Source organism: Festucalex cinctus, chromosome 6, assembly GCF_051991245.1.
Source record: "Festucalex cinctus isolate MCC-2025b chromosome 6, RoL_Fcin_1.0, whole genome shotgun sequence".
NCBI classification, from domain to species: Eukaryota; Metazoa; Chordata; class Actinopteri; order Syngnathiformes; family Syngnathidae; genus Festucalex; species Festucalex cinctus.
In genome coordinates this window covers 2,646,750-2,674,506 of record NC_135416.1, presented here as the reverse complement: position 1 = coordinate 2,674,506, position 27,757 = coordinate 2,646,750, and the positions used below count along the sequence as shown (strand labels likewise).

Sequence of the window (27,757 nt, the reverse complement as noted above, 5' to 3'; positions counted from 1 at the left end):
CATTTTAATATTAAGTTATATGTGGATTTTAGGCCCCAGAGTCCAACACGCCTGCTACACTAGAAAGGATAAGTGATTGGAAAAAATAATTAATTGGTGTTTTATTTTGAATCTTAGAGCACTTTATTACAGCCGTGGTTGTTTTCATTCTTACTATTATTATTTGTATTCATCTTGCAAGTGCGCTTAATTATATCTGTCGAAACCACTCAAGTTGCCGTCGTGTCGGCCACTTGGGGGCGCTAATTTATCACCAGTGGGTGTCACGTTTCTTGAGCACTTATGTGAAGAAAAAAAAAAGTCAACAAACTCAAGTCAACATTTGAGGCACCGAACGAGCCAAAAAAAAGCACGAAGCGTCGTCAATATTTAACCAGGCGGCTCAGACATTAACTGACAAGAACCACAGTCCAAATACACCTACACGAAGAACAAGTACTGCTGTAGTTAGTAGTAGCACTTAGCAGCAGCATTAGTAAACGTAGTAGTGTAAAGTAGTAGTAGTACGTCGACGTCATGTTGATTTCCGGGGCCCGGATGATGTCGTCCCGCTGGCTGACAACAGCACGTTTCGGCTTCGGCTTCGGCTTCGGCCTCGGCCTCGGTCGGACGTCCGGACTGAGCGGGGCCCGAGGACTGAGCTCGGCCGGCGTCCGGCTCGACCTGAGCGGCGTGTACCCTCCCATCGCGACCCCCTTCACGGAGCGGGAGGACGTCGACTACGACAAGTTGGAGCAAAACCTCCGCAAGTACGCCAAGATTCCATTTAAAGGTCAGGCGAACAGAAGGAAGCATCATCTTATCACAACAAACGTTCATAATAGGGAATGAGATGTCCAGCGCAAAAAAAAAATAATTAAAAAAATAAATAAAGTTGCGCTTCCGGGAGCGGCGGAAGTTGTAAGATCACGTTTAAAACGGCACTAAAGTTTTGTATATAAAATGCCGAATATAATATAAAAGTACAATGAAAATTTATATAAAAAAGAAAAGAAAGGATAAGAACTTGCTGTTATATTGACTTGAAAGGTCTCGTTTTATCTTGGGTAAAATGTATGCAGGCTTTATTTATTTAATTTCTCATTTATTTATTTTTTCGTGCATTTTTTTTTACTTTGTCTTCGTTTTCTTTTACAATTTTATGTTTGTTTGTTTTTGTTTTTACCTCGTTATTTTTCTTTTTTTCTTGTGTTATGTTTAAAGAAAAAAACACCTTACTGCTATTTTTCTTCCTTAAAAACAACAACAACAAAACAACACTTTCATGTTCTGTTTATTTATTTTTTTGGTACCATTTTCAGGCTATTTGTCTTTGCATTTGATCTTTTCATCTTATGTATTTTAACATAATTTTACAGAAAGATATCCATTTTTTTCAAGTATATATTTTTTCTTATTTTTTAGTCTATTTTCATGTCATCCCCCCACCCCACCTATTTTTGTGTTGTCTAATTGCTTTATAACGTTATTTTTAGGTATCACTCTTTTTTTCTTTTTTTTCTTTTTTTTTTTTAACCATTTCCACATTTTTTTGTTTTGTTTTTGTCTCTGAAAATTTCAAAATCATATCGTGTTCCTTTTACACTCTTTTCAAGTGCAAGTACCGTCCAGTGATTCAGGCTGAGTGCTGTGTCACTTCTCATACAAACACAAGCTGGAAAGTCACTTTAAAAAGTGCCACATTTGATTTCTGTTCATACACTAGTAATTGTCCAGTAAATGGTTTAAAAAAAAAGAAATAGAAAAGGTGAGTAACACATAGAGGAATGCAGTATTTCCAAATGTTTGCCATAAAGTGTGATAACCCCAAACAAGGTCTTGTTTTTGTTTCAGTCCCATTTTTATTGGAATTTTTGTGGACGACGACGTGTCTGACTTGTTTGTGCAGGTCTGGTTGTGCAGGGCTCCAACGGCGAGTACCCTTACCTGACGGAGGAGGAGCGCGTGGAGGTGGTGAAGAGGGTTCGACGCTCGATGCCCGCCGACAAGCTGCTCATCGCCGGCTCCGGTTGCGAGTGTGCGTTAAGTGTGCGCGCATGTGTACATGCGTTCGTGTTTGACGCATAAAAGTGCATTAAATATTTCTTTAAAAAAAAACAACAAAAACGCGAGGATAAGCAGTTCGAGAAATGGATGGATCTACTGAAAAATGAACTTATGGCAGAATACTTATAATTTAGAGTAGGGCGGGTCACAAACAACATATTGGAAAAAAATAAAATAAAATGTTTTGCTTTCAAACGGTTACAGTCTCCCCTTGTGGTGGATTGGGACCGAGCCATGGTAGAAAAATGGTTGCGTAATTAAGTTGAAGCCGGAAATGGTTAATTGCCTATAAATACCACACGATGGCGGCCAAGCACTTTAAACATGGCGTCAGAGCAATAGAGTTTTTCAACACATAATGGGGAATAGGTTTAATAAAAATAAAAATAAAAATAAAAAAATTGTGATTGCTGAACAGTAAATATGTGGGGGCCATCACTGTTTTTTTTTCGTTAAGATAAGTTTTCACTTTTGTATTAAAAGTATATAACAGTTGCCGTACTTTAAAATACGGGAAGTGAATGAGCACTTGAAATGTGTTGTGATGTTTTCGTTTAGCGACGAGAGCCACGTTGGAGCTGTCGGCCAAGATGGCGGCCGCCGGTGCCGACGCCGTTCTGGTGGTGACGCCGTGCTTCTACAAAGGCAAGATGGATGCTCAAGCCCTGGTCCAGCACTTCACTAAGGTCAGAAACAAATCACGCAGTGTTCCCTTCATTTACCACTAACTCAACTTCCCAGTTATGAGTCGTCATAGGGGCATTTTATTTTTTTAATTTTTTTTTTTTGGTGGTGTGGTCAGGCACTCCACTGCTAGATGGCGTCAGCGCACTTCATAACAAACTGAAACGATTACTAGCTGACGGTTGTTTAGTGCAGTTTACTGTAAGACTAAACATAAAGTGATGAGAATTACGTGTTATGTATCCAACCAAACCACATAACTTTGGCTAGCATGATGCTAACACACAATTAGAAATGCCATAAGCTAGCAAAACTAGCATTGATCTTGCAGTAGTTACGACCTTTTAAAGAACTGATACTTCGACACAAACGATGTAGCAGCTAACTAATTTAACACGAAGGATGATCACGAAATATAAGAAAGAAGCATGCCTCTTAATTCATATATTATTTTGAGTTAATCACGTTCAAGTAGGTAAGTAGGTTTAAGCTTCGGCTTCTACCCGTCAGCCCTTCTTTCGGATGTCAATGTTGCAAATGATGTGATGTGATTGATGTAAACTGTAATGTGTCCGAAAGGAAAAAATGAATAAACTAAACTAAACTAAACTAAATAATGTCGAATTCATATAGCATGTTTTCATTTACCTTTAAAAAAAATGTAATAGTAAATTAACCAATTTCTTAATAAAGTCAGTGCAAAAATGATGAACATACTGCATATGTAGTTTTCATTCTTATTTGATGAATATTTTTTAAACTTTTGTTGTTGTGTTGTCATACCTTATTATATAATGAAAAAGTGAAATGCATTTGCATTTTTTTTACCATACAGTACTAATATATTTGGATTTTATTACCGGTAGTCAATTGTTGTATGAGATAAATAAAGACAATTTTTTATTTTTTTTTAAATTGACAGTTGACTTAACAATGAGAGCAAAAAAGGATAAATGATTGTAACAAATATCCCAGAACTCCTGGTAATCTAAACACTGGGTGGGCTGTCGTTTGCCCACCCCCGATTGACCTTTTCCCTTTGTTTCCCCTGCAGGTGGCAGACAGCAGCTCGGTTCCCGTGATCCTGTACAGCGTCCAGGCCAACACGGGCCTGGAGCTGCCGCTGGATGCCGTCGTGCGTCTGTCCCAACATCCCAACATTGCGGGACTCAAGGACAGCGACGGAGATGTGAGGAGCCGTGGGAGTATGTGTGAGAGTGAACGAGCGAGCGCCTCTATTCGGCATCTTTCCTCAACCTTTGCGAAAGATGTCGTTTGAGTCGAGGTGTGATGAAAAGGTGCTTGAACATCTCGAAGTTTAACGCTGTTTCAAATGAAGTCCACATCATTAAAATCCATCGGTGGCCTGTTGCCAATGTCGAGGATTATGGGTGAGCGTGAGCAAGTGGGAGAGAATGAATGTGCGAGAAAGAAAGAGTGACAGAATGGAAGAGAGTGAGTGAGTGAGTGGCTGTAATAGGGAGTTGGGGAGTGTGAGGGTGAGTTTGATTGGGTGAGTCGCAGCGAGAGTTGGTGTGTATGAGCGAGTAAGTGTAAGTGGGGGGGAAAGTAGGGTAGTCGGGCGTGCGAGGGAGTGTTATTTGATTCAAGTGCGGCAGTGGCTGTGGGAGTTCATGACCGGGAGTGATTGGTACTAAATGAATGGGAATAAGCGTGAGAGTGTGAGTCTCTTCGGGAAATGGAGAGTGAGTGAGTTTGAGAGTGTGAGGTAGTCTAAGTAAGACAGATGGAGTGAGTGATTGTGAGCAAGCGAATTAAAGCAAGTGAGAGTAATGCAAGGCTGACACTTGCACGATTGTCGTACCAGTGGGCGAACTAGTCGTAAAGTGGCGTGAAGTGAACCTGCCAGTTCCTGCCACTTGCCACGACAAGATCGTGGCCAAAAGTCGTGCATGTGTCAGTCTTTGCATAAGTGTGAGAGTGACAGGGAGTGTAATTGGGACAGGGAGTGTTGGAGCGAGGGGGCAGGAGAGTTACAAGTGTGACTTGGGAGTGAGTTATGCAAGGCTGACACTTGCACGATTTTGTGGCACGAATTGGCACGACTCGAGTCGTGCCAATGCGCGAACTAGTCGCAAAGTGGCATGAAGTGTGCGTAAACCCGTCGTGACTGCGTGCCAAGTCGGTGCAAAAGTTAAGTTAATTGTAAGGGATAATGGGATAATTGTAAATGTATAAAATCAAATTATAGAAAACGATGACTAAGCTACATCATATGAAACGTCATCTCTCAACACGCAGCGTTCACGAGTCATGTTAGCGAACGCTGTCAAGGGAAGAAGTCTTCCAATGAATTCACAAGTTAAAAAGTTGAAAATAGCAAAAACAAGAAAGTGAAAATATTGGTGAGCGAGCAGCGTGCGCAAGGAGGTCAGTCGACACGTCGCGTCGCATTTGAGGCTGCGAGAAAAAAAAAAAGAAGGAAGAAGAAGCGCTCGGGCTGTGTGGGAGGCGTCTGACTGGATTCGTGATTTGGGAGGGAGACGACACCGCTCGACCCCCGCGGCCCCCTTCGCCCACGCCGCCGCCGCCGTCTCGCTCGTAGGCGGGAAATGGCGCAGCAAAAGGTGAGAGGTCGCCAGACGGGTTGCGGGAAGAATCTTTCCCACTGTCAAAAAGTCCGATGACAAATCTGACGACTCAAACAACTTTTTACCTAAATGCGAGCTTTTCTTATTTGTCACTTTGGCAGTCAGTTGGTTATCTTGCCAGTTAGCCTGTCGCTCAGTTAGGTAGTCGATTGGGTTAGTAGGTTTTCAGTCCATCAGTAGCTCAGTTGGTTAGACAGTTAATCAGTTACTTACTTGGTCAGTCAGTTGGTTAGTTTTTTTGTCGTCAGTTTCTTGTTTAGTCAGTGAGGTAGTCTATCAGTTAGTTATCCGGTTATTCAGACAGGTTGTCAGTCGGTTGGTTAGTCAGTCAGTTGGTTACTTAGTCAGCGAGTAAGTTAGTCAATCAGCAGCATTCAGTCTGGCAGTGAGATAGTTGGTCCGTTCGTTAGTCAGTCAGTTGTCGTTTATTATGATGGGCAGTTAGTCAGCTAGTCAGTTTGTTAGTAACTAGTCTGTCAGTCAATCAGTCGTTCATTTACTTAGTTGCTAAGTTAGTAAATTAGACAGCCAGTGAGTCAGTCAACTGTTTGGCTAGACAGTTTCGTCGTCGATAAGTCGCTCAGTCGTGTAGTCTGTTGGTAGTATAGTATAATAGTTTAGCTAGTTAGTCAGTTGGTAAATTAGTCCGTTAGGTAGGTAGTTATTTGGTTAGTCGGTCAATCAATCAGTTTGTTGGTTAATCGTTTAATTAGTCACTCAGTCAGAACTAGTTAGTCTTTTAATTAGTCAGTGAGTTAACCAGTTAGTTACCTTGACATACAGGTTTACAGTGTTTGGGGAGAAAAAAACCCAACAGTTTCTAGATGTTTCCCTTGCACTGCCCCCAGCAGGTGAGGAGAGTGAGTGTGCTTTGAACCGTGTATTATTAATGTCCTAAAAAAATGTTGTCATCTTCTATGAGGAGCTGACAGAGCGACCAATCGTGTGACGCCTGACTGACAGCCGCTCGCTAAAAATATGCGCTCGGGAGGCAGAGCTCGTTCCCTGTGGAGTCCTTTGATGCCCTCAGTTCTTCTGGGCTAAAGACAATTAAAAGAAATACAGGCAACTCATTAATTATTCATCATGAGCCACCTTTGATTTTTGAGTCCTGCCTCTTGGGAATGTTGTCATGTGATCCCAGACGTCCAATGGAAGACGTTTGTTTGTCAACGCGTTAACGGTTGTCCGGTGGCACCCTCTACTGACCAAGTTGTGACTTTTAAACAAACAGCTCGCGACACAGATGCAGATAAAATTGCAATTTGTGGAATCAACCTTGGAAGCCATTTTGTTTCCTCAACCTGTGTTTCCCGCACAGATCACCAGGATTGGTCTTATAGTCCACAAAACCAAAGATCAGGACTTCCAGGTTCTGGCAGGCTCGGCGGGATTCCTTATGGCTGCCTACTGTGTCGGTAAGTCAATAAATGCTAGCGTAGCAGTCAGGAACACCTGTGATAGCTAGCTAGCCTTGTTGGCTGACTAGCTTAGTGCCTGCCGCCGCTGATGATAAATGGGCCTTATGTTAGCATTTAGCAATTTAGCATGATTCACGGCAAGGACATAGCATGCTAGCAAGCAGACAGTTACTTTACTGGGCGTCATGGTAGGCTAATCTAATATATAGCCTGCTAGCATCCCCAGCAACTGGCAGCACATAGCTGGATAAGCTATGTGCTACATGCTATCATGGATAGTAACTAGCTAGATCTTATGTTAGCATTTAGCAATTTAGCATGAGCCACGGCAAGGACATAGCATGCTAGCAAGCAGACAGTTACTTCACTGGGCGTCATGGTAGGCTAATCTAATATATAGCCTGCTAGCATCCCCAGCAACTGGCAGCACATAGCCGGATAAGCTATGTGCTACATGCTACCATGGATAGTAACTAGCTAGATCTTTTGTTAGCATTTAGAATGTTAGTATTAGCAACTGGGAGTAAATTATAGGTTTGGTAAAAATAGTAACCGTGCCATGTGATAGCATTTTGAGCTAACAAACAAGTTTATCAGAGTTCAGTGAAACCCCAAATCAAGTTATGAAAACAATATAATACAGTAAGATGCGTATAAATACAAATCATTTTCAAAAATCTCTTTATGGTTTGAAACTTGGGTGGGAACAATCAAAATGTTGGTCTGGTAAGATGTTAGCATGCTAGCAAGTACAGAAACATACGGTGCTGTTTTTTTATTTATTTATTTTATTATTATTATTTTTTTTAATGCGCACGCTGAACAAATTTCTTCCATTTTCCTTCATTTCTCGCCACATTAAGAATGCCTAAAGTTCCGAGTGTTGTGATTGGTCATGTTTCAGGCGCGGTGGGCGGAGTTTGCGCCCTGGCGAACATTCTGGGTGAGCCGCTGTGCGACTTGGAGCGTTTGTGTATGTCGGGTCGGTGGGAAGAAGCCCGAGAGCTGCAGCAGCGACTGATCGAACCCAACGCTGCTGTAAGGACACACTGCTACATCATACATAACATCATGTTGCAAAAAAAAATACATATGTATTGATTTGGATGACTTCATGTGTTGCTAGGCAGAGATGGGGGAGTTAAGTCACATGACTTGATACAGACTTAGGTCGCCAACTTAGAACTCATATTTTATCAATTTTATTGTGTAGTCTATATAAAATGTTTTTGTTTTTTTTAAATAAATGGTGGAATGGTGACAAAAAATTTCTTAATTTTAAGGAAAAATCAGGACATCACATTTTACCTACCTCAAGTCATGCCTTTTTTTTTGCTTGCCATTTGCCACAGTAATTCTTCTTGCTTCTAACTTGCCATTTCGGACACGGGCTTACTTGTTGACTTGCTCCCGTGTGTGCGCGTGTGTTGCTAGGTAACCAGGAAGCTGGGCGTGCCCGCCCTCAAGCAGGCCATGGAGTGGTTCGGCTTCCACGGCGGCGTCTGTCGTTCGCCTCTCCGCCCGCTCGACCAGGAACAGACGCGACAACTCCGACGAGACTTCGCCGCCAACGGATGGCTCTGAACGTGCGTGTGCGTTTTATTAAATACTATAAGCATGTTCATGATCATACACTACTCACAAAAAAAGTTTGGCAAATGGCAAAATTGTAACAGGATGTTCTGGGGGGGGGGTTGACATCACGAGAGTGCACTTTTAATTAATTTGAACCCAATTAACTAGGTTAAAAAATAAAAATAAACAAAACAAACATCCGCCATTTAGGTTAGTTTGACCCAAAAATGTGGTTCTTTGTTTGAGACAACTTTCTAGGTTAAATTAATAATAATAATAATAATAATAATGTTAAATAATTTCTCGATGTAATTTTTTTTTTAATTAATTGGTGATCCAAAACATTTAATGGCATTTATTTTGATCATAAACTTAGCAAAAAGTGAATAAATCATGAAATTTGTCAGGTGCAGCCAACGGGAACTCTTTTTTTTTTTTTTTTTTTTTTTTTTTTTTTTTTTTTGGGCTTTTGTATTAGATGCCCATGAATCATGTGACGACTCCCAGCCAATCAGTGACCAACAATTGATTATATTTAATGTTATTAACACAAAATGTGAGTGAGAGGAAAAAAAAAGTTGAGTTTAATTTTTGAATGTGTTGTTTTTCGGTGCTCACATTTTAAATGCAAGTTTATGTTCTGTAAATTTTTATTTTGTTGACAGATGCACATAAAAAAAAAAAAGTCTAAAAACGGATCTGTTAAAGTGATTTGTTGAGAAGGTAAAACATTGAATTAGTTGTCTTTACTCAACTTTAACAAGGCTTTGAAAATGAACGTATTGTATGTTCCATGTGACCACTCCCAGCCAATCAGTGAAGAAGAGCGACAACACTAATAAACATGTAGTCATGTTCATTTTTAAATTATGTTTTTAAGTGTTTTTTTTTCAAGTTGTGTTCATTTAATTATTATTTTTTTTTCAATTTCAGGATAGAAAAAAGAATAATTCATAATTTGGGGGTGTTGTAGTTGCCTCTTACTGCCTCATGGGGGAGACAATTTCCGCTGTTAGCCATCTCATGCCAAGTTTCTTATGAAATACCTCCACCAAGGAAAGGGCATTTCATTAGTGTTTGTCAGCAGGACTACATAGGAAAAAAACAACTTTAGTTTGAATGCTTTAATTACGTTCTGTTTCGATTAAATACTGTATACTAATAATGACGATTTAAAAAATAATTTGTTTGCATTTATAGGGGTGTCGTTTTCTTGTGTTTTTAAAAAGTAAACGTACTTTCGCCACCAAGATTTCATTCCCACTAGTTAGCTTAAATAATATACCGACGCTCATGATTGCGATGGCTATTTTTGAACTATATATTCAACATATGATTGTGTTATTATTACGTAGTTTTATCAACATAATTATAACTATAAAAATTGATATAAATATCATCAACATCAAACCAATAAGACGATTTGTTGTGAATATATATTCCCAGTCCCTAAATGCAGGCTCACGTTGACGAGCACAAACTGTCCAATGTTCCTGCCGTGCACGGTGGGACGCAAAGCAATTAGACGGGCACAGAACCACATGCAGTCCCTTTATATGTACGTGTGTACATGTGTGAGTCTCGAAGCGTCTTGTTTTTCTGTCTGTCTGTGTGGCACCAAAGTTGCCATCCCACCCTTACTGTGGGGAGACGGTTGTTTTTGGGAGGACATTTTGGCAAATTCATAATTAGCTTTAGTGTGCATTAGTGGAATCCGTTCAGAAATGCCCGCGCTATTATATAAAAAAGGAATGCTTTACCAAAAAGGGATATTTGGACTGCTGCATCCAAGAAAATGCTACAATGAGCTCCTTGTGTTGAAGTGTGTGCGTGTTTCATCTGGTGAATCAATGCCTTGTGTGTGTGTGTGTGTGTGTTTGTGTGTTTATCGCTTGTCTTTCTTTGTGTGGTCAAACTTGACATTGAATTTTTGCCGTGGGGACATTTTTAGCCGTATGTGAGGAAATTTGGGGTCATCCTTGCCACAAACTGACAAATACAATCTTATCTTGACACAACTTCACAAAAGAAAGATTTTGAAAAATTAAGCAAAAATTAAATTCTCGTTTTTAACATTATGGTTGTGTGTACATATTTAATTATCCTCCAGTCTTATTATTAGTATTATTTTTTAAATCAAATACAGCTTTTTCTAGAATAAAAATACAACTTTTGCAAAATGAAATAAATAAAATACAAATTAAATGTTTTTGTTTGAGAATTTTTTTATGGATTCTCAGAACTAAAACAGATGAATAACTTTTCTAGAAAAAAAAATAATATAAAAATAAATATTTTTTAATACATTTTTTGTTGCAAAAAATAGTCAAATGATGGCTATTTCTTTTTACATTTTTTTTGTGGAAACAATTTTGACAGATACATTCCTGAAGAAAAAAAATACACCATAAAGCAATTTTTCTTGAATAATAAGCATTTCACAAAATTATTTTCTTGTAAGATAACTTCCCCCTCCCCACACAATTTTCTTTTCACACATTTTAAAACATTTTTTTTATCCTCTTAAAAAGTAGCGCTTGTAGAATTATTTGTCTCAAAAAATTGTGCATTGTCACAAAATCTTTTTTTTTTTTTTTTTTTTTAAATCAGAAATACAGATTTCCTGGGAAAAAAACTGAACTGAAGAAAAAAATTGTTTTGCAAAAAAGACATTTAATGGTGGATGAGATTTTTTATTTTTTTTTGAAGGGATACTTGACTCATTGAGCCATTTTCAGCAGTGAAAAGTTAATATTTTGTCTATAATTAATGTGGTAACTTCATTATTTTTCATGGACATAAATACTTTTAAAAAGTTTTTTTTTTTTTCTACTTGCTGTCGACTGATGATGACATCAACTGTGCTGAGCAAGTCGGTGACGACCAATCATGGCTCAATTTACTGACTAAAAAAAGAAAACAGGTGAGCCATGATTAGCCGTTATCACCTGTGCTGAGGAAGTAGGCGTCGTCATCAGTTGACAGGAAGTATAAAAATTACTTTTTTAATCTTCATTATCTTGACGTGGCAACGAACTTGAGGACATTTTCTTTGAGAGGACATTTTGGCTGTCGTCCTCATATACAAGATGGATGTGCGTTGGTTACGTGGTTCCTTATTATTGCGTCATATCACCAGCATGCGCGTGAGCACGTCCTCTCAACAAAAAAATGTTGGGGGTGCTCTTTTGGGAAGCTTCTCTGATAAGATGACACACAAAAGGCTTCCTTGACACCACACCTCCTCTCTTTACTCCATTTTTTTTTTTTTTTTACGGAAGAAGCATAAAAATAGGCGCGTCCTCCCCGTGGAGACGGATTAACAAAATGAAGAAGGAAAAGGAGAAAAAGACATTCGGGACTTAAGGGAGCATCTCTTTTGTCGACACAATCAAACACGAACAAAAACACAAACGTACACACACTGTATACACAAACACATCCATGCACACGCACGCACACACGACATTGGAGCCATAATGAGAAAGTAAGAATAGGGATGTACAGCTGATATTTAACCAGCTCGCCATGGCAACAGGCTTTGGCGCGGACGACGAAGCTTTAAAGCGCCGTATATACTCGGGATGGAGATGATACAAATTAAAAGGCAACTCTGGACGGTTGCCGGGGAAACGCGGGAGGAGGAGGAGGAGGTGAAAGTCCAACCCAAACACACCTTAAAGCTATTTAGGTGACACTGGCTGAGGGTGGGGGGAGGGCGGAGAGGGAAGGCGGAGGGGGTCGGGCTTGGGGGAGGGAAAGCGTTCGCTGACAGCAGAGTGCCAAAAAAAAAAAAAAAAAAATCTCGCTCGACCTGCCAGGTTTGTGTGATCCCACTTCAAAATCCTCCATATGCTCTTCTCGGATATGCGTGTGCGTGTGCGCGTTTCATGTCTCACAGCAACATAAAAGAATAAAACACTTTGCTTTTATGCGGCTTTTCGCAGCGCTTATTACCTCCTTGGTGGCCACCATTGCTAAGTAAATTCTGAAAAATTACATTCTTGCAAGATTATTATTATTATTTTTGTCTTCGTGGGGACATTCTGACTGATCCTAAAAATGTTTGTTTTTTTCCCCTCAGACAAAATTTTTCTTTGATAAAATGAATATACTTGGGAAATAAAGTACAATTTTTGCCAAGATGACAACTGTGACATTTTGACTGATTTTCATAGCAAAAAAGCCAGATAGCATCTCTGGAGAAAAGAAAAATAGAACTTAAACAAAATACAACAAAAATATTGAAAAATACAACTAATGCAAAAAAAAAAAAAAAAGCTGTTGAAAGATTACATTTTTTTTTTTTTTTTTTTGTTTAATTTAATTACATTTCTGAGGACATTTTCGACTGAATTTCATAGCAAAAAAGCCAGATAGCATCTCTGGAGAAAAAAAAAATAGAACTTAATCAAAATACAACAAAAATATTGAAAAATACAACTAATGCAAAAAAAAAAAAAAAAAAAAAAAAAAAAAAAGCTGAAAGATTACATGATTAAATTTTTTTTTAAATGAAATTTCTGAGGATATTTTGACTGATTTTCATAGCAAAAAAGCCAGAGCATATCTGGAGAAAAAAAATAAGTTAATTATTATTTAAAGATTACATAATTTTTTTTAATTTTTAAATTCATTTTTTAATCAATTTTTTTTTTTAATTTTTCATTTAAATTATTTTTTTTTACACATTTGTTGACATTTTTGTGAAATATCTCCAATATAATCCGAAGAACAAACAAGACATTTTGATGTATTTCATATAGTACTATAAATTATCGTGTTAAAAAAATTTTGAAGAGAAAAAAAAAAATCAGGTATTTTTTATTTATTTATTTTTTTGAACACTATATTCTGACTTTAAAACCAAAACATTTATTTATTTAACATTTTATTTAAAAATAAACACATTTAAAAAAAAAATAAAAATAAAAAAATCTCACAAAATGTGTTAGTAGATGTTTTAGACATTTTAATCCCACACAACAAAGTGATATTGTGATGTGAATTGAATAAATGACACATGATTAAAAAAGTGCAATATAAGTACATGATCCCGTATAGTGAATGATGCAGAACACGTCTTTCAACATGATCCCAAAAGCATCTTAACGTTCATTTGAACACCATTTTACAGCATCAATAAACTTTTTGCAAAGCCATCAGGACAAGACGAGTGAAACCTTGACTATGAAGTTAATATTTGATCCCAAACACATTTGACTTTTGCCCCAAGGAATTTTTATTTTTTATTTTTTAAGAGGACTCGCCCTTTTAAATTTTTACATTTGTCATTTCAGCATCATTCTTTGTTCCTTACAATTGTAATCTCTTATTCCGTGTCTTCACGTTTATCATTTGGAAGACCTGATATTTTTTTTATGAAATAATGCAAAAAAAAACAGAAAAGTATGTAATAAAGAGTGCGTCAGTGATGAAAGGATTCAAAGTACAGTCACGTTTTTTTTTTTTTTTTTGTTCAGGCACACGGTGGACTCTCAAACCTGTCCAACATTTTTTACATTTGGCAAACACGTCCGTGGATGTTTGATTTTAATCTTTTTTTTATTTTTTTTTATTTTTTATTTTTTTATTTTTTTTATTTTTTATTTTTGTAAACGCTCCATATACACATACCAAGACATCTGAAATACATAAAAGATCCACGTAGTGAAACATTTTTGTTTGAGCTAAAAGGAACCGTCGAGCATTTGGGAAACACACTGACAAATATTTCTATTTGTTGACTATTGTATACATTATTTTCTTTGTTATATTTAATACGAAATGCTGTCACGATTGATTCATTTAAAAAAAAAAATCAATGTTCCTATCAATGATTCCACCAAATAATCAAGTAATTGAATGTTCAAAAACCAATTTCAAGTGCTGGGAGACTAAATATAGCTCAAAATAGACCCCACTTGCATATTAGCATAAATCCCCCGGAAAGCTAATTATAGCTAATCTCCCGCTTGGCGTTAGCTCAAGAGGAGAAGGCAAGAACCCCCCCCCAAAAAAATGCCCCCCCCCCAAAAAAAAAAAGAGCAACGGCTCCTCAAAGCTCATCGCGAGCGCAACGGCAAACATCCGGAACGGAATGTGGATGCTGAAATGGCTTTTAAGGTGCTTCTAAAGGGATTTTTGTGATCCTCTACGAGTGCCAGTTGTGTAACGGACAAAACGCACGTATGACAACAACACGACACGAGTAGACTGACACGCGTCGTCGAAGAGTTAACAGTCGTCATCGGGGCTCTGATCTCAGAGCCCAATTAAGAGCGTGATTGCTTGCCCCAAACACACACAGACGCAAAAACTGCAACCCAAATTAAACACCACGCACGAACTACACGCACACAAACCGTACGCAAATCCCAGCGAGCTCGTCAACTTCATCCAAACTCATCGCGCGCCTCGTTAGCGGCACAACATAAACTAAATTTCCCAATTTTAAAATGTTTACTTCACTCGATCAGCTGCATATCTGTAGCGTGCTCACAGTATATATATAAATAAATAAATAAATAATATCACAAGTGAAGGTGCTTTATGAGTCAAGGTAGTGCTGACTCAAGAGTGGTCATATAATACGTCTTAAGCTCAATTTGTGATTTGTCACTGATCCTGGGTCAGCAGCAGCAGCAGCCGCCGGTCGGCACTTGCGCGGTTGGCACTGAAGGAGGCGGAGGAGGAGGTAATTGATGGCGGCTGGTCTGGGATCAGACCAAGCGGTGCAAGGGCACTGTGTCGCTCGGGCGGAGGCGGAAACGTGGAGTCAAGAAGTCGACCTGGACTTCCTGCTTTATTAAGAGCACCAATAAGAAGCCTACTTGGGTGGTTTGGAGCTCAATGGGGTGTTAGCGTTAGCATTAGCATTTCTTGTGTGGTGGTTATGGTTAGGAAGGTAAAATAAATACTCTAACAAGTCTTAAGTTCAGGACTTGGAGTAAATATGAATTCATTAAGATGAAAACAGACATGAATGGCATTTTAGGGTTGCCCATTTGGACAAAACATTTAGGAGTTTGACCCCGGGTTTTCACCGGATGCGGTTGCGGTGCGGTTGCGGTGCGGTGCGTCTTGACTGCGTGCTCCGGACGGGTCAATTTTTTTGTCAATCCACACCGGCTCCGCACAGCTGCGGTCCGGCAGCTACTTCGCCGCCACTTCCCAACGTGTCTCGCGGGACCGCGCGCGCGCGATCATGTGGCATTTCACAACGACAAACATACAGAAAGTCTGTGCTCAACAGAGAAGCAGAAAGAGAGGTGGACTTCTTTTGATTGAACCTTTTCTTCTTTTTCTGCTATGAGATTCCATGCAGCATCCTTTTTTTGGTTGTCCTTATAAAAAGGATGTGCCGTGTCATATATTATTTTGTGGTTTTCCACCTCCAATATAAACCTCTCCTCGTCCATGTTCGCTGGTGTCTAAACCGTGAACGAGCACATGGCCCGGCGACGCCCACGTCACGTTTTGCTGAAAAGCTTGCGAAATAGGAGCTGGCGAGTGTTTTATTCTGAGAGGTAACAGGAAATTTATTGTGAAACTGCGTCGGTCTTCCTGTCCTGCTCGATGTGTTTTGTGCTAGCTTGCCATTTGCCGGAGGCCTACCGCTGCGGCGTCCGGCAAAAATAGAAAATAGGTCTATCCTTGCGGAAGGCTTGCGGCACGCCGCAGCTGAGACGCAGTCGACACGCAACGCACCCGCAAGCGGTGTAAACTGCACCATTCGAATGAATGGAATCTAATTGCTTGCGTCGCCGGACCGCACCGCAACCGCATCCGGTGAAAACCCGGGGTAAGCCACCCTGTCAAATTGGCCAAAATATACCTAAAATGGCAATTAAGCCAAAACAGCCGACGTCCTGTGTCCCGTCCCGTCACTGTTTTTTAACAAGTAAAAAATAAACAATAAAATAAAGATAAGTGGATGGTATATAAATTATACATTATTTAAGGCAAGTTGTAAAATGTCTGAAATTTAGAACATTTAAAACATCATAAATAATGCGGTTTCGACTTAGTACTGTCTGAAATGTTCTCCAATTTCGATACTGTAAATGTATAGGATCGTATGGCGAGAAACGTTTCTTGGGAGGAGCAATATGGCGGCCTCGCGATCTCAAAAGTCGTGGCAAATATAAACAGACGGTCCGATGCAGTGTTGCAACCAAGTCACAGTGTTTAGTTCTTAAATGTGTCGGATGTAAACACATTTTTTTTTTATTTTTTTTTTTGGAGCTGTGTAAAAAAACACGTCTGAATGCACTTTTGAGTTTTCGAGTGATCTCAGGACAGCTGAACGCAAAGTGTGTAGCACCACTGTGTTGGCGTCCGGCTGACCCAGAATCAGAGACGGCCAAAAAACAAAAAAACTGACAGAGCAAAAAAAGAAAGAAAAAAACCCGTTAGTTACGTGACACGGCGTCGTCACATGGCCAGGGCGCGGGCCTTGGCGGCGGCCGCCTGAGCCCTCTGGACCGCCACCGGGCTGCTCTCCCGCCGCGTCAATTGGCTGCTCTCAAAGACGCCCTCGTGGCCGCCGCCGCCGCCGTCGACAAACGTCAACAATCCTGTGATGTACACACACATATTTTAAAACCAATTTCATTCAGCAAGCTGTACGGTATTCATTTTGCTATATAGTGTGCCCATGTTTATCGCGGGTTCATCTTTCGCGGCCTTGCTGTTTTGCGGATTTTTTACAGCGTGCTTTTGGGTTTATTTATGTATTTTTTGGGGGACCCTACGTCCGACCGAGGACGTACGGGCATTCACCGATTTGTGACTTTTCGTCACTCCACGACATTGCAATACGGAGATAAAAAATATATACTGTGCTATATAATAAGTCAATTAAAAAAAACGTACTTTTAATGGGAAAAAAATTATTGTAAATAAAAAAAAAAGATGAATGAAAAAGTATTTATATAATAAAGTAAAAATAATACCAAAATGAAAAAACATAAATGAAAAAGAATATATATTGCTTTATAAGTAAATTAAACATGCTATTAATAATGGAAAAAATGAATGTAAATGAAAAAATAACATATAAGGCGAATGAAAAAGCATTTATAATAAAGTCAAAATCATACCAAAATGGAAAAAAAGTGATTTTGGAATTGGTTTCACTTTTTCGCATACTGAAGTTCTGACCCAAAAGAAAAAAAATACAGCACACAAATATTCTACACCACTACAACAAAATGTCATTTTTCCCATTCAACAACCATCATAATTAGTATGGAAAATACAAAAGTGACCACTGTCTTGATCAGCTGATTATATTACGTTAACTTCCATGATGGGTTTACATTGCAATCTGGATCAGATCGGGTTTCAATTTTTTATTTTTTTTAAATATGTATTTCAATAATTTTTGTTTTGGCTTTCAAGCCGATTATTGACAGCTGCAGGGCGTGCGCGATGAATACGGCATCACAGCGAGGAACGGCTTGGACTTGAGTCAGCGGCGTAGCGTTGCTGTTAAATGTTAGCCAAACGCTGCGTTAATGTTTAACTCCACGACAACATTTAAGGACTCCACATTTGGCCACTCCTAAAAAAAAAATAAAAAAATAAAAAAAAATCACACATATATTGACTGCAAAATATGTTTGTTCCTTTTAGGCGTTTGAGCAGCAGTCGATTTTAACCCCTCATTATGGTCCCCTTACACATACCTTAAACCTGAAACTTTTTTGGTCAACTTTGACCACCATTCCAATACCATTCATACAACAGTGAGAACAGTGTGAAAGGGGCTCATCATCTTACCGGAACCTTTCACGCATCCGCTCCTAAAGTCGCCCTCGAATGTCATCCCATCGAAGCGCGTAAAGACGCCGGCGCCCTGGAACTTCCCCTGCACGAACTCTCCTTCATACCTTAACGAGCAACCAAGAAAAACGTTTGAGACGTTCAGCGGCCGTTGTACAAAACAGTTTTTCTCGCGACAGGCCAGGCGCAAACCTGGAGCCGTCGGCGAAGACCAGCACGCCGCAGCCGTTGAAGAGTCCGTTCTCAAACTGGCCCGTGTAGCACGTTCCGTCGCTGAAAGTCAGCTGGCCGCGGCCGTGACGCAGACCTACGATAAGAAATAAAATACTTCACTACGGTTTGTAACGGTTGTTGCATGTACAAGTATGTGTTTGTGGGTCTGCTGATGACTGACGTGCCGACAAATCTCATGTTGACAAGTAAAACTGGTTTCCAGGATGAATGTAAACAAACAAACAAACACAAATCCAGGATGAATGCCAGAAAAATTGGGCTGCACTATATTGGAAAAACATGCGATATAGTTGCTGAATACAGCAATATCGATATCATTGCTATATTTAACATGTACCCAAATAAATGACATTTTTATTATCTAATGAAAGACTTCCTGTCCTGTCAGGTTTGACTTGTAGAGACTTTTTAGTGGATCTACTCAACATTCGATGTGTCTAAAAATGTCATTTTTCTCAGTCAAGCAATTTGTTCAGACTCAACAGGAAAAGCTTCACAGAGATGGAAACAAACGCGAGAAAATAGTGGAGAAAGGAAAAATGAAAATGAAAGTCGACATGACGCGGACGATCAATCTTTCTCTTTCTGGCATGACTGAAGATTATTTTTAGAAGCGTGTTTTATAAACACTAATAAACACGGCGACACTCTTCTTCTTGAACAAAGACGAATTGTATTTTTTGTTTTTTTGTCAGTGGTATTTGAGCTGTGAAATCCCGTCACGAGTGACACCCCCTTGTCATGGCGGTCTCCGAGCTGTCCCGGATGACGTCCCCCGCGGTGCGCTGCTGACAAAACCACTTTGTCACGTCACGTCTCGCGCGCGTGCGCTCCAAGCTAGGCTAACGCCAGCTTTTGTCGTAAGCCGTCACGGCTGAGTGACAAAAAACACAAAAAGCCGACATTCAGGAAAGCCTTCGAGAATATCCTCGCATCTCTTTTATTTTTTATTTTTGGTAAATGGAGACCTTGAAAATGATCCCCAAACTTTTCAGCCATCCTGATGATTGACAGCTGTTGTTAGGAGTTTGTCAAAGGACGAGCCCTGGACAAAATGGTTGCTTCAAATCAAAATGGCCGACTTCCTGTTCAATTTTGGGTATGGGTTCTTGAGACTTTGAAGTTCGAAACAGGAAGTCAGCCATTTTGGGCAATTGAAGGGTATGTTGACGAAGTCCTCCGAGGGGAACTGTGTCGCAATCGGAAGCCGGTATAATCGACAGATGGGCAAAATTTTGTGTTAGTCAGTTAGTGAGTAGTTATTAACTCATTCACTCCGAGCCAAGTTTCCTCATTATTCACAAATCTATTTAAAACTGTGGGGAAAACAGCTTGTTTTCAACATGGCCCTAGTTGATCTCTTATACTCTAATGCCACATGCTGGCTGTTTTGTTTTTTTTGTAATCGCTAACATTGCTTCAACCATTCTCTCCTGTTCAGAGGCTGCATCAAAGCCTTCTGTATGCGTAAAAAAAACAAACAAACAAAAAACGTATAAATACATTTTTGGGACACTGGTAATATTTAAATAGAACGTATTTATATGTTTTTGGGAGCAAATTAGTTCATGTAGCTATTTAGTCACTTATATTGTTTGATCAATCAGCGCTTAAAAATCACTGGTCAGTCAGCTAGTTGGTTTGTTAGTTAGTCTCTTAGTCACAGTTTATAAGTTAGTAGATCAGTCAGTGAGTTAGTTGTTTCGTTAGTCTCTTTTCTCTGTCAGAGGTGGTCAGTCAGTCATCTTGTAAACTAGTAACTGGATCAGTTCGTCATTTAGTTATTAGTAGGCCGGTCAGGTACTCAGTCAGTCTGTTAGTGAGTTAATTGAGTCAATTAGTTTATTCATCAGTTGGTCACACAAATTCCTACGAGGGAACTTAACAGAAATAACGCAAAATACTGCAAAATTGGGAGAATCTCGAGTTTTGGTGATTGCATGTGGGCAGAATAAGGCAATCATCAAAGACGATCGGTTTGAGGCTGTGCCGTTAAAAAGAAAACAAAACAAAACAAGGTATACCATGGTTTTAATGCCTTTCTTTTCTTGGTGTTCAGATCAATGCGGGACCGGATGGCGCGTGATGAAGGATTTTCAGCGCGAGAAGAAAGCTAGCTCAGAAGGTTCCCAACGTCATCGGAATATTCCGAGATCCATTTCACATTTGGATATTCCCAGCGGGCGCATGAGAGCAACGGGCACTTCTCGTTAGCAAACGAGGCCGATAAGTGGCTGCAGGTTCCTCGCAAGTGAGGAATGTGATTTAGTGGCGGATAGGGAAGGTGGCAGGGGTGTTACGGAAGAGGAAGGTTGGGGGTGTGGGGGGGGGGGGGGGGGGGGGGGCATCTTTATAGCGGCCAACCAGTTTGCTAATGGCGAAGTAAATTAACGTTCCATCTGTCAGAAGAGTGTGGTTGGCTCTTTAATCTCAGCGGGCGATTTGGACAAACTATGTCCAGATCTTCTTAAATATCCACATACGAATACATACGCCGTGATCATACACATGAACGTTTGCATGCAAACCGAACACCAATAAGTAATTCAAGGCTAATGGCGGCTTGACTTTCCTGGGTAAGCTACTAACAAGTGTCGTGTTTTATGGTGACATTTCGATAGCGTGCTCCGCCGAACAAGACCGTAGCGAACTTCACAAGTAACTGACCGATTCACTGACGAACGAGCACCCTGACTTAATGACCAACCGATGTACAATTTGACCAAATGACTGGCCAGCTGACCTACTAGCTAACTTAAGTGACTGACTATTACCCACCTACTATACAAACTGACTTGGCTAGCTAACTCACAAGCTGACTAATGGTCAAGCTAAGTAACTAACTAACTGAGTGACCAATATAATAATAATGTCACAAGACTAACCTACTCACTACTACTAGTTGACTAAATGACTGACCAACCAAACTGCTAGCTAACATGTAAGTAGCCATATTTTTTTGGCAACAATATTCCAAACTCTGACTTTATTTAACCCCACCCAAAAAATAAATAAAAATACAAAGAAATATTGAGAAGAATGTGAATACATTCCTCTAAGATTGACAAGCGCACTAGAACCTCTAAAATCAGACCACTGAGGTAGAACAAATGGAAATTTTTATGCAGGATCTCAGTTCATTGTGGGAATGCTGAAGCATTCCCACATGTTATTGTGATTTTTACTCTCCACACTTTTTTGCCGCTAACAACTCCCATATAATACATCCAATTTACACTGTTCAAATTTCAACTAGCTTCAAAAATTGACGCCTCTTGGGGTATCTACCGTCTGATTCCACATTACTTACAGTATTTGCACAATTTAACTTGTAATGTCAACTTTTCTCCATTCATTTTCAATGGAACAGACGTAGAACTTTTCCTAAGTATCACTTTCCACGCCCACTTCCATACATATAACTTATCATTACTAGGTGTCTTACACTGCTCGGTGGCACAGTTGATAAAATGCAATGTCCAGTAAGGAGGTCATCGTTTCTCTCTCAATTTACTTCATAAGCATTCCACATGCATTCAAATCTTAGCATTCAGCTTTCAGCATTCCCACGCAATTTCTCCAGAAATTGCACTTAGTCTAGTTGAGGTTGAGTTTTCTTTGGCTTTTAGTGTTTTTGTTTGTTTGTAGCATTAATAAGTGAGCTGGAACACATTTCGGTCTCCTTCACAATTTGTGACAGTAATAAGAATAAAATAAAATGTTTTTTTTTATTTTTGATTGCTAGTACGTAGGTTTGAGTGACAGGTTATCTGTGGATAATGTCCTGTGCTCGGACTTGATCCGTCCAGTCGGAACGCAATCAGAGGTTCGTCCCCTTTTGGTCAGCCTCTCCGGCTAATTGCGGATGCAAAAACGCGCGAGTGGGCGTCAAAAAGTCTTCCGGCTGTCATGGATGATTGGTGACCTACTTCCTGTAACCTGATCGCCTGCTGAATTATTCACCAGCACACTCACACACTTTTTTTTTTTCCTTCTTGATACCATTCAAAATCAATAACTTGGACTAATTACAACTTTATTCAAATTACACAATTACAACACAAAACAAAATAATAATAATACTTTTGTATTGAGAAATGTTTTTTCACCCTGCCAAATGCAACTTTTTTTGCTTTTTTTTCTGGAAATATATTTGATTTTTCCGAGATTACTCCTTTTTCAGAAAATTAATATTCTTATAAGATCTCAAGACTTTTTTTCTTGAAAATATAGGTTATTTTCAGAAAATTACCACTTGAAAAGATACTGTATACAAAATACATCTTTACTCTGACATTTTTTTTTTCCAATCCAAAAAATACAATTTCTCACTTTTGACATTACTTTTTTTTCTTTAAAATAACCTACAATTTTATTCTCAAAATGTTGTTGCTTTTTCGTCATAATAACATGCTTTTCTTCTAGGAAAACAATGACTTCATTCTGAAAATATTACAACTTAAAAAAAATATATACAAAGATAAGATTTTATTTGTTTGATTTCTCTATTTTTTTTCCTGGAAAAAAATACTAATAATAATTTTCCAAAATTTCCCCAGGAAAAATAAGGCATTATTCTTGTATGATTTCCTTTTTGTTCTCTTGAACATGACTTAATTCTTAAAAGATTCCCACTTTTTTTTCTCTTGAAAAATCGAGCTTTATTACCCCCAAAAAAATATTTTATTATATTATGGATATAAAAACGTTACTCACAATATTTTAACTTTTAATTCAAAAATAGGATTTCACTCAATTACCACTTTTTTCCTCATAATATTGACTTTTTCCTCAAATATTTTTACTTGAACTATGACTTCATTCTCAAAATATTATGACTTCTTACAATATGTAAATGTAGTGCTTTTTTTTCATTTTATTACTATTTTTTTTTTCCTGAAAAAAAAGCAGTTTATAAAGATTCTGAATTGTTTTCTTAAAAAAAAAATCGTACGATTACATACGACTCCTACGACTGACATTTTTTTTTTTTTTAACCGCCAAAACCACAAACAATTTTAATATCTCGACGGTTGCCGTGCGGCTGCATCGACGCTTGTTGTCGTCTACTAAAATGCCGTGTAGTGAAAACAAAGACGACACTTTCTGCTTGCTGACGTGGCGGTAAGCATATGGTTCATCCGTCGCCGCCTCGCACCTTGGCGGGCGTGTTGAACCTTGCCCCAAAGTGTTTAAACAACAACAACAACAACAACAAAAAATGAGAAATACGGGCTGAGGTATGGGGTGTGATCTCGAGTTCCCGCCGTGCGGCAGATGGTGCGTATGTGTCGTTAAAGCCGTCACGTCTTCTTGAAAGAAACTTAACGTGTTCTCACACACTGAGTGACATCACAACCAATCACCTGCTGTAGTTTGTCGACACCTATTTCATCGAATGAAATGTTGACGGTTCAAATTTTTGTGCAAATAGCACCAAAACAGATTTTATTATCCCTTTTTTTTTTTTTTTTTTTTTTTTGAAACGATATAAAAGGGGCGCTGAAAATGATCTACACGCACGTGACGCTTCTCCATCATCATGCATGTAGCGTGATCGTGATGATGGAAGATGATGAAGTTGAGCTGGGTTGTCATGCAACCGACACGTGTGCGCCTTTTTCCTTGCCTTCTCGCCATTCTCCGTGGTATTCCTCGCCGCTGGAGTACGTGAAGGAACCTCGCGTCAGGGTCATGGATCCTGCACGCGCACACAAACATCCGCATTATATTAGCATCAGCGTGGTATGAAATGAATGCAAACGCCATGAATCTGTTTTCCACCCCCCCCCAAAAAAAAAACCCCATCATTTTTGTTTTTTTAATAAAAAGTAGCACTCCACAAACATGATAAAACAAAACAAGGGCACCTGAGATGCTGATTATTAAATATGTATACATTGTTACAGATGTATTTTGCTACTTTGACATTATGAGCACAACCTGTACGGTGAGGGGGGGGGGAAAAGGTTTATTGCCCATAAAATCCCAAATAGTGGCAATTATATTAATTATGGCAATTGTTTTAATATTTTCAAAGTTCAAAGTTTGAAGTGGACGTGATTAGAGATGTGCATGTGAATTTTGGCGAGGATTCATTGCATTTTTGTGTCATTAAGCAACGCTTAGCTTTTGTACATGTACAGTTGTGCTCATAAGTTTACAACTTTACATATGTAAACTTAGTGTACTTCTCAGCAACCTAACGGATAATGGGAAACTGCAGATGTCATTAGGAGCCAGTGCTCTGACCCTGTGAGAACGAATTTGAAATCCGATAATAAATGGTCCCCATGCAAATACATGAGCAGGCGAACATTACATTGTGTTGATCATACAGTGACGCAGCTGGAAGACATTCATAATGATGATATTCTATAGTGACACAGAAGACATTTTCTTTGTCTTGCTTCTTTGTTTGTTTTGTTACAGTCTGAAGACTAAAAGCCGCATTAAATATTTAGACTAACAAGCCTCTGTGTGCAGGTTTATTCGACGTTATTGTTTGTGAAGTGCTATTGTTTTGTTGCTGTTGTGCGATGAGCTGAAGAGTGGAGGAGGAGGAGGAGGAGGAGGAGGAGGAGCGTCTCCCCTCCATCGAATGTTGCCACAGTAACGGCGCTCGGATCCCTTTCATCCTGCCGGCAACGGGGCTGCCAGCCACCGATCAAAACACAAATAAATACACACGCGGCGAACAAAAATAAAGGCTTTACCTGTATAATAATACAGCGAACTCGGTTGTCTCGCTTCTACATCGCTGAACACAGCGCCGACAGATGGCGGAAATCGGCTGCTAGCGGCGACAAATTAGCCTTTTCCTGAGCTGGCGCTTTTTACCGGAAGTCCTGTCAAACGCAGCGCCAAGATGCCACTTCCCGATTGGTCCGCCCTTCTGGGCCGCCGTACAAGCTCCGCTCCTATTGGCTTGATTTTTTTTTTTTTTTTTTTGCTTGCTTGCTCCGCGTACCGACATATTTGTCGAGGGCAACGGGTTCAACGACTTAATTAGCAGGAGTGCTCTCCTCTTTTAAACGTTTGCCCTTGCCGCTTTTTATGGTCGGCAGGATTACAAAAGGGCGGCGAGCTTTTCCCCCCCTTTTAATGACACGGTGCCATTTCGCGTTTCAATTTGGTGATTAGGGCCGGTGTTTTTTTTTTTGGGTGAGTTTTATGGAACTTGATTTACGCTAGGTGCACAGAGCCCGTGACAAGATGGCGTGGACGTTCAAAATAACAGCCTGATGGCCTACAATTCACTAAAATGCTGACTAAGATTATTATTATTTTTTTTCAAACTAGCAAGGTGACTCAAATTAAAAAAAAAAAAAGAACAGTGACTTCCTGGGGATTCACAAGCTAGTGATCGTTATTGCCCCTAGTGTGGGAGTCCTTTGCCCACAAAACCACCTCGTAAAGCCGTACCAAAGTCTAGTGGCAGGGAATAACAAATTTAGTGTTTAGGTTAGGTCGTAGGTATATGTACCTAAGCATTTATTTTTTAATGGTATTTCACCTTGACCCTCTATTTTTGAAAACATCTTAGCATTCTGCTCCATACTGGATCAAAACAGGCCAGTTATTTTTTTTTCAACCTGCACAGGTGAAGACATATATGGGCGAGGAAATACTCAAGAGAAAACCCACTGAAGGAATAAACCATGAGAAGGGATCACAGATGGTGGGATACCCGTTTCCAGGATAATGAAGCTGCAATTGGATGCTGAGTGGGAAACATTTATGACATGAAATGATGCCGTACCATGTTAGCTAAAATAGCTTGAGATTTGACGAAAGACGCCTCTTTGGGGGGGAAATGGCTGTCCTCAGGACCTGTCCAGGCTGGTTGGTGCAGAATCCTCCACATCGGTGCCTTCAGGGAAGTAAGTGGCCCTCTTCAGATCTTTTCCTGGTCAGTTGATGCCGAATCCAACAGCCCTTATTTCCATCACCCTTCTTTCAGAGCAGGGGTGGTGGAAGGAGCGAAAAAGCGCGAGTACTTTTGCCAGAAATCAGTTAATAAATCTGCATTAAATGTTCATATTCAGTCAGTCATTTGACAAATTCAAATGGTTCAAGGCTAATTAACCCGTTTGACAAAAAACATAGAAGAAGAAGAAACAAGTGTTGAGTTTAATGTCATTATTTAAGCACATTAAGCCATTAAAAAGGGGGCCATCTAATCCTTTAAAGAGAAGTTAGTAATACTTTAATTGGCTAAATAGTTGCATTAGTGTGAATGTCACCAATGTAGGAATTCTTTCTTTTTTTTTGACAGGCAGGAAGAAAACGGAGCGCTGCAGCCAAGTCGAGACGTAGCACGTAGGGTCCAGTGGCAGGGTAAGCTAACGTTAGCATGTGCGGAGAAAGTCATTTAAGCGGTTATTCCATATCACTGAAATTCATCTTGAGGGTTTTTGTACTGGTATTGCACCACACTTTGTTGTTACTCGTAGGTCAATATTGGCATACTAGGACAACTGCATGTCAATAGTGAGGCAAAACTGCACTATTGTATCTGTACGCTATTGGTTCCTTTTACTGTGCTGTGTAAATGTGACATCACCAACTAGTGGCCTGGCATGTACATTGCAAGGTTTTCCCTTATAACACAGAGATCATTTTGAAAACAAAATATATCTATTATTAGTTTTATTTCTTTTTTTTTTAAATTGGGACATAAAAATCTGTGGATATGCAAATCTGTGGGTGCTGAACTGTTAAGTATGAGGTGGTATACTATGAAACGTGTCAAACTCAAATTTTTTGGATAACTGTGGAAGGCAAAAAAGAAAAAAAAGTGAATATGTGAATTCCACTGTAACGTGTTGTATTGTAAACACACTCTTTACTCTTTTGTGGGAATGTGACATCACCAACTAGTGGCCTGGCATGCACATTACAGCATCTTTCGCTATTTTGTGTGGTTTGCGACAACCGCATTGTCGCTCTCGTTATATGTCCATCTTGATAAACGCAAATTTAAAAACAAGATGAATACCACATTATGATGTCATAACATCATTTTTTTAAAAGGCGCTATTCTATTCGTACATCCAACCACAACCACGACGGCAGCAACCTCCAAACAAACCCGCTTTTTGTATGCAAGCCTCTGTTTATTTACATGGCGGTGCAGCCGCGCTAAACAATGTTATCAACGCTTTAAATACGCCGGCACTCGCGACCTTTGACACACATCGGCCCCTTTAAGCCAGGCCACATTTAGTGCACATACACAACATAAAAAAATAAATAAAAAAAAGACACAAACATCCCCGAAGACGACCAATGGCTGCGGAGATGCTGGGAATGGATGAAGTAAGGGAGGGAAGGTGGAAACGGGGAGGGAGGGGGTGTGTGTGTGTGGGGGGGGGGGCATCGTTTCTGCTGGGT

The 27,757-nt window shown here is 39.5% G+C and overlaps 2 protein-coding genes across 5 annotated transcripts; one reads left to right on the top strand and one right to left on the bottom strand.

Moving 5' to 3' along the window:
• The first annotated feature begins 281 nt into the window (after positions 1-281).
• Positions 282-26,656, top strand: hoga1 (4-hydroxy-2-oxoglutarate aldolase 1). Of its 4 annotated transcripts, none has more exons than XM_077525411.1 (8): positions 282-772; positions 1,889-2,017; positions 2,605-2,732; positions 3,785-3,919; positions 6,664-6,760; positions 7,668-7,801; positions 8,198-8,349; positions 26,640-26,656. In XM_077525411.1, exons 1-7 carry the CDS (start codon positions 517-519, stop codon positions 8,345-8,347), a joined length of 1,029 nt encoding a protein of 342 aa, XP_077381537.1. In that variant the 5' UTR covers positions 282-516; the 3' UTR covers positions 8,348-8,349; positions 26,640-26,656. The 4 variants fall into 4 exon arrangements, with proteins under 4 accessions (XP_077381537.1, XP_077381536.1, XP_077381535.1 ...); XM_077525410.1 differs by lacking the exon at positions 26,640-26,656 and adding an exon at positions 18,307-18,622; XM_077525409.1 differs by lacking the exon at positions 26,640-26,656 and adding an exon at positions 20,421-20,642 and having other exon boundaries at positions 283-772.
• On the bottom strand, positions 15,199-25,214 carry LOC144021273 (uncharacterized). The gene is made up of 5 exons (XM_077525412.1): positions 25,078-25,214; positions 23,991-24,062; positions 18,320-18,434; positions 18,125-18,234; positions 15,199-16,917 (listed from the first exon to the last, which is right to left on the bottom strand). The coding sequence occupies exons 2-5, from the start codon at positions 24,055-24,057 to the stop codon at positions 16,775-16,777; spliced, it is 435 nt and encodes a 144-aa protein (XP_077381538.1). The 5' UTR covers positions 24,058-24,062; positions 25,078-25,214; the 3' UTR covers positions 15,199-16,774.
• Positions 26,657-27,757: the final 1,101 nt, after the last annotated feature.

What these genes read in the sequence shown, in the direction of transcription:
- hoga1 (XM_077525411.1), top strand. Translation starts at nt 517, where the DNA reads ATGTTGATTTCCGGGGCCCGGATGATGTCGTCCCGCTGGCTGACAACA. An exon ending in TCAAGGACAGCGACGGAGAT is followed by an intron (nt 3,920 to 6,663) that starts GTGAGGAGCCGT and finishes TTTCCCGCACAG; the next exon opens with ATCACCAGGATTGGTCTTAT. An exon ending in TGATCGAACCCAACGCTGCT is followed by an intron (nt 7,802 to 8,197) that starts GTAAGGACACAC and finishes GTGTGTTGCTAG; the next exon opens with GTAACCAGGAAGCTGGGCGT.
- LOC144021273 (XM_077525412.1), bottom strand. Translation starts at nt 24,057, where the DNA reads ATGACCCTGACGCGAGGTTCCTTCACGTACTCCAGCGGCGAGGAATAC. An exon ending in GTCTTCGCCGACGGCTCCAG is followed by an intron (nt 18,235 to 18,319) that starts GTTTGCGCCTGG and finishes TTGCTCGTTAAG; the next exon opens with GTATGAAGGAGAGTTCGTGC. An exon ending in CGGATGCGTGAAAGGTTCCG is followed by an intron (nt 16,918 to 18,124) that starts GTAAGATGATGA and finishes TGTACATCACAG; the next exon opens with GATTGTTGACGTTTGTCGAC.